Raw genomic sequence first — 12,400 nt, forward strand, 5'->3', positions numbered from 1 at the left:
GTTACGTTAGCTTGTTAGCACGTAGCGACGGTAGCCACTTGTTGATAGAACTTAGATATGTTATAGGCCTACTGGCCGGCAACTATAGTTTCTGTTATATTGCAAGTTTGATTAAAGCAGACAGACGCTTTAGGTAAACTAGGAGCAGCAAGTGAACTATAGTTAACACAAAACACCTCGGCAGCTACACATGTATGCTAAATGCTAAAACCAACTGAAACTATTATTCTGCCTTGTTTTATGATCTGCTCTCTTGCAGCTATTCCTGGTTTCTTCCTGACTAGCTCAGATGAACTCAGATGAGCTATGACCACGTTCTTTTGATTAATTTTAGCCACACCTTCTCATGCTGAGGGTCTGTCTGTAAAGCAGTCTCTAAATAAGGGAAAAAAAGGTTGTGCAGGTCAATTTAATGTGTCAGCTGTCAGTCCTTGTAATCTGGTCAATGGTCTATGGTCTGGTCCATTCTGTGGTCCAGGAAAGTGTCGACCCGTCATGAGCTCATAAAACCATGAGTCAAAGTTACCAATACAGTCTGAAATAAAGGAGCTGAGAGCAGATGGGTTCTTATGTTGTCTTCCCCTTTCACAAACAATATTAGATAAAATAAGGTAATGTAACTTAAAAAACTTTATATTAAAATATGAAAATTTTCACAAACCATTGAATTATTCCATAATTTTAAACTTACCCAGCAGAAGTCCAAAGATACTTTTCTTCAGCAGAGATCCAAAAACACTTATCCTCAGCAGAGGGGGGGAGGAAGGAGTGTGTTTCAGTGGACTACAGCTCTGTGAACAGAGGAGACAGAGAAGCTACGAGATTTGCGGCATCATCTGCTCTGTCGTTTCCATGAGACACAGAGTCTGTGGAAGAACAGTGTGCATTACATTTACACACAGACATAGCATTAGATAATAGAATTGTATCCAAAAGATCAGAAACTTGTTGGCATTCAAAATGGGCTTTCCATCTGATTTCAAGAATGAATGATGTTTCCAAAGCAATATAAAATCAAAACCCACACCAAAAGCAGTATGATAGTCAGAGCTTTTTCTTCAGCCAACTTACAGGCTTCTGTTAAAGCAACAAGTACAGCAGTCAGGGCAGAGAATGCTTTTGGCAAAGAACCAGAAACAAGAGTTTCACGAAGAGAACAAACAGCAAGCCCAACCTGATTAACACCATTTTTTTGTTTTGCAAGAAACTGAACCATAAACAAACAACATCACTGCTTGATTTTCAAAAGCTGCATTATACAACTCCGGCCTAAGTGTGCAAACTCATCTAGCAGTCTAGAAGCCGTTTCTGTCCTCTGCTGCTAAAAATTACCTAAACAGAAAATGTTCTCTTAAGACAGGCATTTTATATCCTTATTCATTCCCTTTAATGGTTTATTCATAATTTAGTATTCTATTTAGATTATTTATTTATTCTGCTCTCAATTAGCAAACCAAATTCCACATGGACTGTTCCAGATGGAAAACAAAGCAGCATCTATACAGATCCATCCATCCATCCATCTTCCTCCGCTTATCCGGGGTCGGGTCGCGGGGGCAGCAGCTTAAGAAGGGAGGCCCAGACTTCCCTCTCCCCAGCCACTTCTTCCAGCTCTTCAGGAGGAACCCCAAGGCAGATCTATACGGATCCTATACGGATATTTATGAGTTTAGTTTCCTCCTTTTCTGTCTATTATATTCCTCTCCCCCCTTTTCTTCATCAGAACAGTTATCATATTTTCTGTTGCAGACACAACATAAAATTTCAGTCGATTCAGCACCGAGATATGGATTCATTAAGAATTGTTCATTTTAAAACCTCAACAAATTACCTTAATGTAGGAACTAAATCCTGTAATCCATGTCCTGTTAATTTAATCAATAATATTGTTGTAAAATAATATAATTTTCAATTCAGTCATTGGAATACTGTATAATTATTAACAATTACTTATGCTACATACATTTGCATATTTATTCCAGATAAGCTTAAGATAGATTTACTTCTCAATGAATTTTTAGTAATTTAAAAGCAAATTCAATGGCAATGTAAACCTAATTTATTTTTCATACAAGTTATTTTGCTCTACAAACATATAGATTTATTTTCCCTTGAAAAGTTCAATCTAAACCTTAAAGAAGTACGATTAAGAATTAGCATTAAATAATGTCTCAGTTGTCCAATTATCCGAAGAAATGTCCAACCACTGAGACTGCCTGTTCTGGTCTGATCTGTTCGGCTGAACTGTCGTTGGAACCTCGCTGGATTCTGCCTGTTTTGCTGAACTTCTAGCTGCTTCCTGTCACTTTCTGCTGCTATCCTTCAAAGTTAAACTGTTGCCCCTCTCCCCACCTAATGGCTGTGGGGGGTCTTTTCGGGTTCTCAGGTGAAAACTCCTAATCGACTTTTATGTCCCAGTCCCAGTAGAAAGCATTATCAATCATTTATAACTTTGTATGAGGTGCTATTTCAGTCCTAATTCTGAAAGTTAGGATGTTTTTCTTTTATTTATCTACAGAGAAGTTCAAACACCATCGACACCTCTTTTCTCTCCAAATCTCACAATTCTAAACTTCCACCATAAAACGGGTGAATTCAAATGAAGCCCCGAATTGACATAAATTTGGGGATGTTGCATTGTTTGGTTCTGGCCTCTACTTTTGTCACGCCCCGAAATTGACATACAGACCAGCCCATTGGTTCACTTGCCCAAGAACATGAATAAAGGTAGATGAAAGACACCAGTTTAGCTGTTTTGCCTACAGTTAGTTTTACTTCAATAAGAATTACAAAGCAGGCAGTTTCTCTAAGGAGAAATGTGAAAAATTTCCACAGTCTTCCTAAGGATCTGAAGACTCAAGTCCGGGAAAAACAGGACGTCAGGTCACCCTACCATATCAACAATTTGGTGTTTCAGTGAGTGATTGCTTGTTGCTATGATGCGTCTTGGCTCAGCAGCTTCACTCGTTGTAAACCAACCAATCAGCGCACAGCTTATCTAAATATTCATGAGCATACCATAGAAGGAAGAAAACCTGTCATTTCAACTTAACCATATTTGCATCAGGGCTCATAGAAAAGCAAATATGCCATTTTCAGCCCAACCAATGTTACACACCCTATTCAGAGACCTTAAGGACCAGCACCAAGTACCCTATATAATTAATCTATGACACCTTTAAGCCTTTTTATAAGGTACTTTTTTATCTTACTGATGTCATGACATGATCTTGGCACTGATTGCTAGATTTGGCTATTTTCTCCTATCTGCTTACCATATCCCATGCTCCTTGTCACTCATCAGATTAATCTGTTACCGCTTTCGATTTAAGCCACCTGTTTCCAGCCATGAGTTCCAAGATAATTCGAGCCAAGTGTGAGAGTTTTCTTGCTATCTGTGTGTTTCTGATTCCCTCATCCTGACAAGTTTCTGTCCCTGGACTTCTGAGTATTGGTTGCCTCGGTTCTACTCCGTTGCCTGATCCGTTTTTCGGACTGTTACCTGGATTCTACCTGCTAACAACCTCGGACCTATCTTCTGTCCCTGGCTTGGATATGCCTTCGGCGCCTCTTCTGACTTCTGGCCTGGAAACCTGTTCCTGCTTCAACTCACATTATCCCTCCGGATTCCTCTGCTCCTCTGCGTACTCTGGCTACTGCTCGTCACTGCTCAGTTTCTCTCCTGGAACTCTGGAAGCAGCTTCTTTACTTTATTGAACTGCTCATTTTTGAAGTATTCCAGCTAATTTAGAAGAAAAATACAAAAATGAAGGCTGCTTAAATCTAAAAAAAATAATCTTAAAATAAGGTAAATTAACATTTAACTGTTCATTGAGGTGAATAAAGTATTTTGAAATTGATTTGAAAATAATCACCCATATGTTTTAGATGTACTAGAACTGACAAGAGTTCTTTTGTTTCTTAATAAACCTTTCACAAGGCTTATTCCTAACATATTACTGTTAACTACTTTGTTTTGACTCTGACTACTTTTCCATTGTTTTAAGTAAGGGGGAACGAACGCTGTTCACGCAGAACAGGGCAGAATGCTGTGCCATAAGGGCTGTATGATGAACTGTTCTCTCTTTGCAAAGATATCAATAAATGTGCCGACTGAGTGAAATCCATCGATCTCTGTTTATTTAACTAGGGTGAATACTTTTTTCCCACGACACCGCCCCCTCCGCAGACACTCTGCTGCACCTCTCCCAAATTATAGGTGACCGTAGACAGTGCCGCAGACAGGAGGCCAGCTTGTTATATTTTTATAACCGCAATTGCGGAAAACGACTTGCAAAGTTTGACCAGCTAGAAGAGCGAGGTGTGCGAGAATGCTGGGATACTTTTTCCACCTGGATCCCCGCTCTTTTTTGCCCTCATGTCCCTCTGTTGTCACACAAACTTGCCCCCACTTCCTCACCACCTCAGCCGTATCTAGACCCACAGCAAATTGAGCATAAATCAAAAATGTCTGCATCAAGCTCCCTGCGACACACTGCTGGGGGGAGTATAACCAGCCCTTTACTCCAATCCTCTCCTCCCTGCACTGACTCCTGGTCCATTTTTAGATTATTTTAAAAATGTTGATACTTGTTTTTAAAGCAGCGGCCAGATACTACGGAGCCCCCTAGGGGACATGGGGATTTTTATTTATTTTTTGCGTTCCCTCACAAAAGTATTGCGTTACCTCGCAAAATTTTGCGTAACCTATTAGCTATTGATTAAAATAGGATGATATTAATGCTTAATAATAACAAAAAAATCTAAAAAAAAAAAGTAAAGGTGTATTTTTACAAACCAGCTGTTGTAGTGCGATCACCTAGAGCCCCTTGGTGTGTGTGGTGATTTTGGAGTCTCTGCACCTTATGGCAGCGGAGTTATTGATTTTTATTTGCAACGTTTTGCTGTTGTTTTACCATTTGCAGACGGTCCCTAACCACTCGCCTGGCCGCTGCCTGTGCATAGAGATCAATGTAATACATCCAGCTCGGAGAACGGCTCATTTTTCTGGAAAATAACACTTTTTGATTCTTGTAATACGTAGTCTGTGCTATCAGGACATGAAAGAGGCGCCATTTGTGTTTCAACAACGAGAGTTATTGATCCCGGAAGTCCGAATCTGTGAATATCTTTCTAACTTTACCGAAGTAAGGTTTTGCGTTCCCACGCAAAACTTTCGCAAAAGGTTTTGCGAGGTAACGCAATACTTTTGCGAGGGAACGCAAAAGAAAAAAAAATTCCCCATGTCCCCTAGGGGGCTCCGTAAGATACAGCTTTTGCACAATGTTTTTTTTTTATTTTTCCAATGGTTACATTTGATCACTGCTGCACTTCAAGAAATGGAAATGTCATGAGAGTTGTACAAAGCGAAATTTGGTTCTGTATACACCCTATGTGTACAAAATGACCATGAACTTTGTCTAAGAAGTCCGTAAGTCTCTTATACTTAACTGAGATGTTGACCGTATTTTGCCCCAGCAGAGCTCTCCAGTCTGCCGATCAAATGGTTCTGAATGTCCCTAAATGCCGGTTTAAAGGCACACTATGCAACATTTTTCAGTTAATTAATGTGTTCCATAACGTTTTGGATGAATAAATGAGTCATTTCAGGTTGAACATAAGTATTCTCGGCCGCCCTGGTGGTCTGTGGGGGAAATACCGCACTTGCAATTGCAGGAGCCCTCGGTCCGCACCCACAGGCTCAGAAGTCTCGCGAGAGTCGGTCTTGCTTTACGGCGAGAACTGCTACACGCCCCCAGTTAAAAGCATGCTCGTTGCTAGCACAGTGGCGATCTTTGTGCAGTTATCATGGCGGAACCAGCGTGAAAACAGCGAAAGCCCATGTCGGAGCAGGCAAGAAAGAGGAAAAGGGCTCCGGACAGAGAGAGGAGTCGTACACGGGTGAACATCGGGCAAGCTTTTTCCCAATAGCGAGAGCTAAAATAAAAAGAAGGCTGCAAGGCTGACGCGGACCTCGCGTTTCTGCTGATGCGATTGTAAGTAACATTGGAATGGTTTCTCTCTCTCTCTGTGTGCATGTTCATACTTTCACTGTGTTAGTCATTTGAGCTTCGCCTGTCTGCTAAGCTCAAAACAACCGCGCCTGGCTCGATGGAGAAACCAGGAGAACAGCTGTCCATATTTACGACAGTGCACTTTTACTTTCGCCCTCTGGGGGGAGCCTCGCTGGAAAATCAACACCGGCTGCATAGTATACCTTTAAACAGTGGGGCGATCGTTCTTTTATGGTTACCGTACCTAAACTTTGGAACAGTTTGCCCCTCGGTCTACGGGTTCTCATAGATCTTCCCCTTTTTAAGTCCAGTTTCAGGATTCATTTTTTTCAAACTGGTTTAGATCAATGTCAAATTTATACATTTATCAAAAGGGAATTAGTAAAACAGTGGACATTGTTTTGTTAAGAAATTACTTTATTGTAAGTCAAAGCAAAGATCAGCATGATAGTCTTAATTGAGCGTGCGTAAAACCAACGCCTTCAGGAATAGCAACCAGTAGCCTAAAATACAGGATTTTAGCTGCTACACTAAGGACACATTGTTTTATGCTATTTTTGTTTTGTTTTTTTACAGTGTTTTTATCTTTCTGTGAAGCACCTTGCTCTTCCTGGTGTTGTTGTAAAGTGCTATTTAAATAAACTTTGATTGATTGATTTACTTAAAAAACTGAAATAATCAAAAAATAATCAGCATTTTGTTTGGATTAATTTGCTTAAATTTTGTTAGCTTAATGGATATAATTTGACAGCAATAATCAGCAAGAGAAGAAACAATCCATTTAAAATTTTTGACTCTTTAGCAATAATTGTCAATGCTTTCCCCAAAAGGCTGCTTAGGTTATGTGGTTAAAAATGGCAGCAGAAGGATACAAATTCAAAATTGCTGACTCTTTCAAACGAATTTGCTGTTTTTATTGCATGGTGCAATTGTTCTGGTTGGCAGAGAAGAAGGTAAAAAATTCTGTCAGCATTGCATGTATTTTACCGGTTCTATTTTCTATGCTTATTACAAGTCCTAAGCTAAAACCACTGCTGTCCTCACTTAATCATGCATCTGTTTGATTTTAGATCAACTGATTTCTTATTTTGTTCACCTAAGCAATCCCTGCTTCATGTGTTCTTCCATTAGTCCTCAAAGCTCTCTTTACCTTACTTTCTCCTAGGGTTGGGCAGTTGATAACATTATCTGTATGATCAGGGCGCAGTTTTTGATCACATGGGCACGCAGTCATTATAATTACCAGGAGTAAGACGCTGACTTTTCATACCAGCCTCTTAGCTGGCGGTAATGTTCTTAAAGTGGATTTGCTGTCACACAGAAAGAGCAGCTAGCACATTGAATAATGCATTCTAGTAGAAATAAAAACTTTCCCACCCAACAATAACAGTACTACAACAACAGGCTTTGGAAAGGAAAGCTTTTAAGGTCTTGAAAACTATGAAATTTCTGAGTCAAACATCTTAAAGCTAGTTGTTTGTGCAAAGGAAAAAAAATTGAATCACAGAAAGAAGAAAAAGCATTAAAAAGTAATAATTTATTCCTACTCTGCCCTTGTCTCATCCCCCATTGCCTTTATTCCAGTTATCAGAATATCAACTACAAATTCTGAGTGATCCAGAAATTCAATTGAATTTATATCTGCAATATCTTAATATTCCCTGTCTTCATTCTCTCTCCTCATCATGTGCAGACCCCCCTCAAAAAAACAAAAACACAACAAAAAATAAAATAAAACAATGAGCTGTAGCCATTGCAGTTTCAGAAATTCACACTGAAAGACTTATTTAGCCTCACCTTTCATTTGATTGCCCTCTGATGCTCCAATGGTGTAAGCCTATGTAGCGTATGCACTCCTTTGTCATTGTCAGTCATTACCTAGAAATCTGCTTTAAAATTTCTCTCATCATTGTTCCCATGTAAGTACCTATTTTCTTTGACTTTAAGTCAACCAGTCTAAGGCCCCTGAGGGTTGACGTTTTTATATTTCTGTGACTATTTTCTGACAGTCCACATTGATGAAAATTGTCTTTTTAAAAGGGAGTTATAATCCATAAAAAAGAAAGATAAGATTTTGATCTGATTTCTTAAGAGTAGATCTTACTTTAGAGATGTACAACATGTAGAGCTGTACAACAGCTGACAAATTATTGTAATCTTGGAAGTATAAATAAAATTGCCATTTAATGCCACAAATTCCTGTTTGGGATCAATAAAGTGATTATCAATTTAATTGAAAGGCATTTGGGAATTGTGTATGTAGCTTGCTAAAAACTGTGAACGCTGTAGTTAATTAATATGCATAAAAACTAACTGGCAACTGCTCAACATATAGGCTGAAGAGATAAAATTTCACAATTACATATTCGGCATGACACTATTGATTGTTCACAAGCACTGCCAGCTCACATCCCTTGAGTTTTCCAAAATCTCTATATTTGGTTATCATCTAGAAAGCCTGGCACAGAGACACGGGAACAAGGGACATGAGCCTGCAGCCATGTTTCAGTAAACATAAGACTATCATGATCATGGCTCCGAGAGCTGTCCTGATTTTTCATTTCTTTCACCTGCTTCTGACCGGTTTCTAATTACCTCTCATCTTATCCACCTGCTTTTGCTTCCTTATATATGGCTCAGTTCCAGCTATTGGGGCCAGGTTATTAATGTTGAGGTTGAGATCATTGCTCATGCTTTAGTTCATGTTCTTGTTCTCGGGGGTCAGTGGTGAGAGAGGCTTTTAGTGTTTCGTAGAGTTCCTGTTTTCCTGGTCAAGTTCTGTCTCTTATCCACTGAGTGTGCCCTGTTCCTGTCTTGGTTTGGTGGAGAGAGCTAGTTTTTAGCATACTGTAGTTCCTGATACCCTGCCCTGTTCTGCCTCTCTACTACCAAGCTTGTCTGATGCAATCTGAATGTTCTGTCTTCTCCTGGAACCTTACATCTGCCTATTCCTGTTCACATTGATATCCCTGTCTGGAGGTCCCCTGGAACTCTTAGCCTTCCTGTACTGATCTGTTTTACTGTTCTGGCTCAGATTGTTGCTTATTCTCTGGGGCTACAACATCTAGTGACACGTTTGACGCTGACCGCCGCATCTCATTGGCAGTCCACTGGCTGGATCCTACCTCATTCTAAGATGGACTGAACTGTTAAACCAGGTAAGTGACTCGTATGTATAATCATCCTGTCATATTATCATGGTCACTTACCTGTGTTTTTCTCCTACCAGTGTATCCAGTGATGGGCGGTGCCCCGCCACAACAACAGGCATTGGTTATCTGCAGATCCAGTTGTTTTCAATAAACGCTTTGAATTATCGCACTGTCTGTCTCGCCTTGAATACTGGGTCTTTCTGTCCTGCTTAATGACAAAGACAGCATTTCTGATATCCCAATGGGTCCTCGGTAGAGATTTATTCTGTAGATTTTGTTCAGAATTTCCCCCCCACTTTCTAATTGCAGGTTTGTTTGTTTTTTGTGTGTGTCAAAATTGCAACCGGCATACTTTTGGTATTGTAACAGATTTGGTATCAGCTTTATCTATGACTCTGTGTTTACACCTAAAACTGCATCCTCATTAGAGGCCAAAGGTCCAACTCATCTCTGCCCAACCTTTCAACTGAAAGTATTGTTTGTAAATGGCTATGTAGGTCAAGGTTTTCTACTTGATACAATAAGCATAATGATTATGGAAACATGAATGCTTAGCCTAAGGCCTAGCCAACTTATCAAAACCATAATTTAAGCACGTGCATTTGGGTGCGTTATGACCTATCTGAACACGTCTGCCACACAATCTATGTGTGCTAACGGTTGCATGAGACAAACAGGCTTCTCGTCATGTAGAGTGGCTTTCAATTGCTTAAACGAAGACGGCAAAGCTGGACGTGTTGCCAGACATTTTGTCTTAACTTTATTTTGGTCGAGTAGGCAGTGTTGTGGAAATACAACATGCATGCAATTCATTTTTGATTAAATATATTGTTATAATTGGAATAAACTATAATCAAAAATCAACCACAAAAAGTGGTATTTTATGCACAACAGATTGTGATTAAGGGCTACCAGATTTTTATACTTAAGAATCTGATCAACTAACATCAAATGTGGGTATTCAAACCAGCTGTGAACCTAGGTTTTTTTTAAACCAAAAATTTTTAACAATTTCAATATATAACTGGGATTGAGCAAAAATAAATATTAAGATAAAAAGTAACATGTCATACAGATGGTAACCATAAGCAGGCTTCAGGAGGTCTGGACAGAACCAATGAACTGACATTCATCAGGTTCAGTTTAGGAACAAGCTCAGCATCCACTTCTCCTGTCTAAAATTAAACATCCTGCCCTCCTTGGACCAAAAGCTTTGCTCTCACACCTCAAATGTTTTATCTTTGACCTCTTCCATGGGCCCACCTGGTTCTATAGATTTGTTTTTAACCAAATCAGAAGATGGTACTGCTTCCTCTGCCTTTCACTCGTCTGTCTCTACAAATTAGGTAAAGATGCAACTGGAGAGACTTAATCACAAATACCAGATACAAATGGTGGCAGCCCCATAGTCCTGAAAGCTTGCTCAGAGAAGCTATGTAGGATTCTGCTGCACCTATTCAGATTTATCCAGGGGGTCTTAATAGGACCCCCTACACTTTGTTTATCATCATATAGTTGAAGCTGACATGCCATCTTAAACCTAGAGATGTTCTGATACCATTTTCTCTCTCTGATACTGAGTAACTGTCATGATGGGATTAAGGTTCCTAACCCACATGCAGAACACAAACGGAGTCAGATGAAAAGTTTGACTGTTTATTGAAAAAACACAAAGTTAATAAACTTGAAGCTGGGGAAACAGATCCGGGAATGGTCACACAGGGTTCTCTGCAGAGAGGGATAGTTAGGTTAGCCAGGATGCTGATGATCTTGTCAGAGGAGTTGTGCAGGTCTGTACCTGTGATGTGGTTCAGGCTAAGCAGCTGAGGGTCCAGAGGCAGATGGTCGGCAGAGGGCTAGGCAACGGCAGGGCTCGACTTCAGACTTGTCAGTGTTTAGATTCAGAGGTTCTTCCAGTTCTCTTCTTGAGAGCGGACAGGCAGGTTCTGATAGTTTGAGTTCAGCAGACCTTCTGAGAGCAGGCAGGCAGGTTTCAGCTGAGAAACTCTTCCAGAGTTCCAGGGTTCAGTCAGGTTTCTTCCTAAGAAGCAGAGAGGAAAAAAACTGGTTAGATTCAAGTTCAGGTTTTCAGGGGAGTCAGAGAATCAGACAGGCTGGTTGGCTCAGGCTTGCTAACCATAACTGGCTTAACACTCTGGCGCTGGAGTGCAGCCCTGCCGCTGCTTAAATGCTGGTCTCCTGATGAACCAATGAGCCGCAGGTGTGGTCGTCAGCTCAGCTCCAGGAGACCAAGGGCGCCCTCTGCTGGAGAAAGGTGGACAGATCTCCAGATCCCAACAGTAACAATAACACCATGATACAAAAAACAAAACAATATGTATACATATTTTATATATATGGGGGTTAGGTAAAAAATTGGCTTATTGATTAATGAAATAATCGATACCTAATTTAGTAATCAAGTAACGGTTAACATTAATGGATGTACATTGTGTTTTTGTGAAGATTTTTCTGATCTCGGTGCATCTCTTGCTTGTGACATTGAATGAACCAGGAAAATACCTGGAGTAAACAAGATAATAGAAGACACGTGACATCCTTAGTCAAAATAGTTTCCTGGTCTGTTTATAAACTAGCAACTGCTGCCAGATAACAGAGGAGATAAAAGTGCTATTGTACAAAGCTCACTAATCATGGTACAAAAGTTAATGATTGTACATATAAACACCCATATATATTAAAGACATCTTAGGACAAAAAAAAACATCTCAGGCTGAGAAGTAAGTTAAGAAGTAAGTGGTTTTCTAGTAGACATGAATAAGAAATGGGGAATAACTCTTTACACTTGCATTTGATATAACTATTTTCCTGTTGTCCAGTTTGAAGATAAAACTATAATGTTCATCTAGATTGTTAAAAATAAAGGTGGCTTTTCTGAAACATTACATAACTCTGATTTACAGACATGCTTAGCCATATACCTGCGTTTTTGGGGATTTTTCTGATCTTCGGGCATGCATCCCTTGTTGATGTCTTCCCGCTAGAAGGTAAATTTTGCTTTCAGGTATATAACATTTCCTCTTGCATGTTTTCCTGTATGTCTTTTGAAATCTGACTGTATTTTCAGGAAAAAATGAGACTGACTTCAAAGAGGACTTAGAAATTATCCCCCAGACAAATTTTGAACAGATGCGGACAGTGAGTGACAGATTCAAATTCATTGCTCGGAGCTGTAAAGAAATCCTGGCTAAATATGGTGAACGAGAAGGTAGG

The 12,400-nt window shown here is 39.8% G+C and overlaps 1 protein-coding gene across 1 annotated transcript in view; it reads left to right on the plus strand.

Moving 5' to 3' along the window:
- The first annotated feature begins 12,092 nt into the window (after positions 1-12,092).
- Positions 12,093-12,400, plus strand: part of LOC107099092 (intelectin-like) — a 17,310-nt gene continuing 17,002 nt past the window's right edge. The window contains exons 1-2 of the mRNA XM_015397065.1: positions 12,093-12,174; positions 12,255-12,395. Coding sequence (XP_015252551.1) covers positions 12,093-12,174; positions 12,255-12,395 — 223 coding nt within the window. The remainder of the gene's footprint in view (positions 12,175-12,254; positions 12,396-12,400) is intronic.

This window comes from Cyprinodon variegatus, unplaced genomic scaffold, assembly GCF_000732505.1.
Source record: "Cyprinodon variegatus isolate N-32 unplaced genomic scaffold, C_variegatus-1.0 Scaffold837, whole genome shotgun sequence".
Taxonomy (NCBI): Eukaryota; Metazoa; Chordata; class Actinopteri; order Cyprinodontiformes; family Cyprinodontidae; genus Cyprinodon; species Cyprinodon variegatus.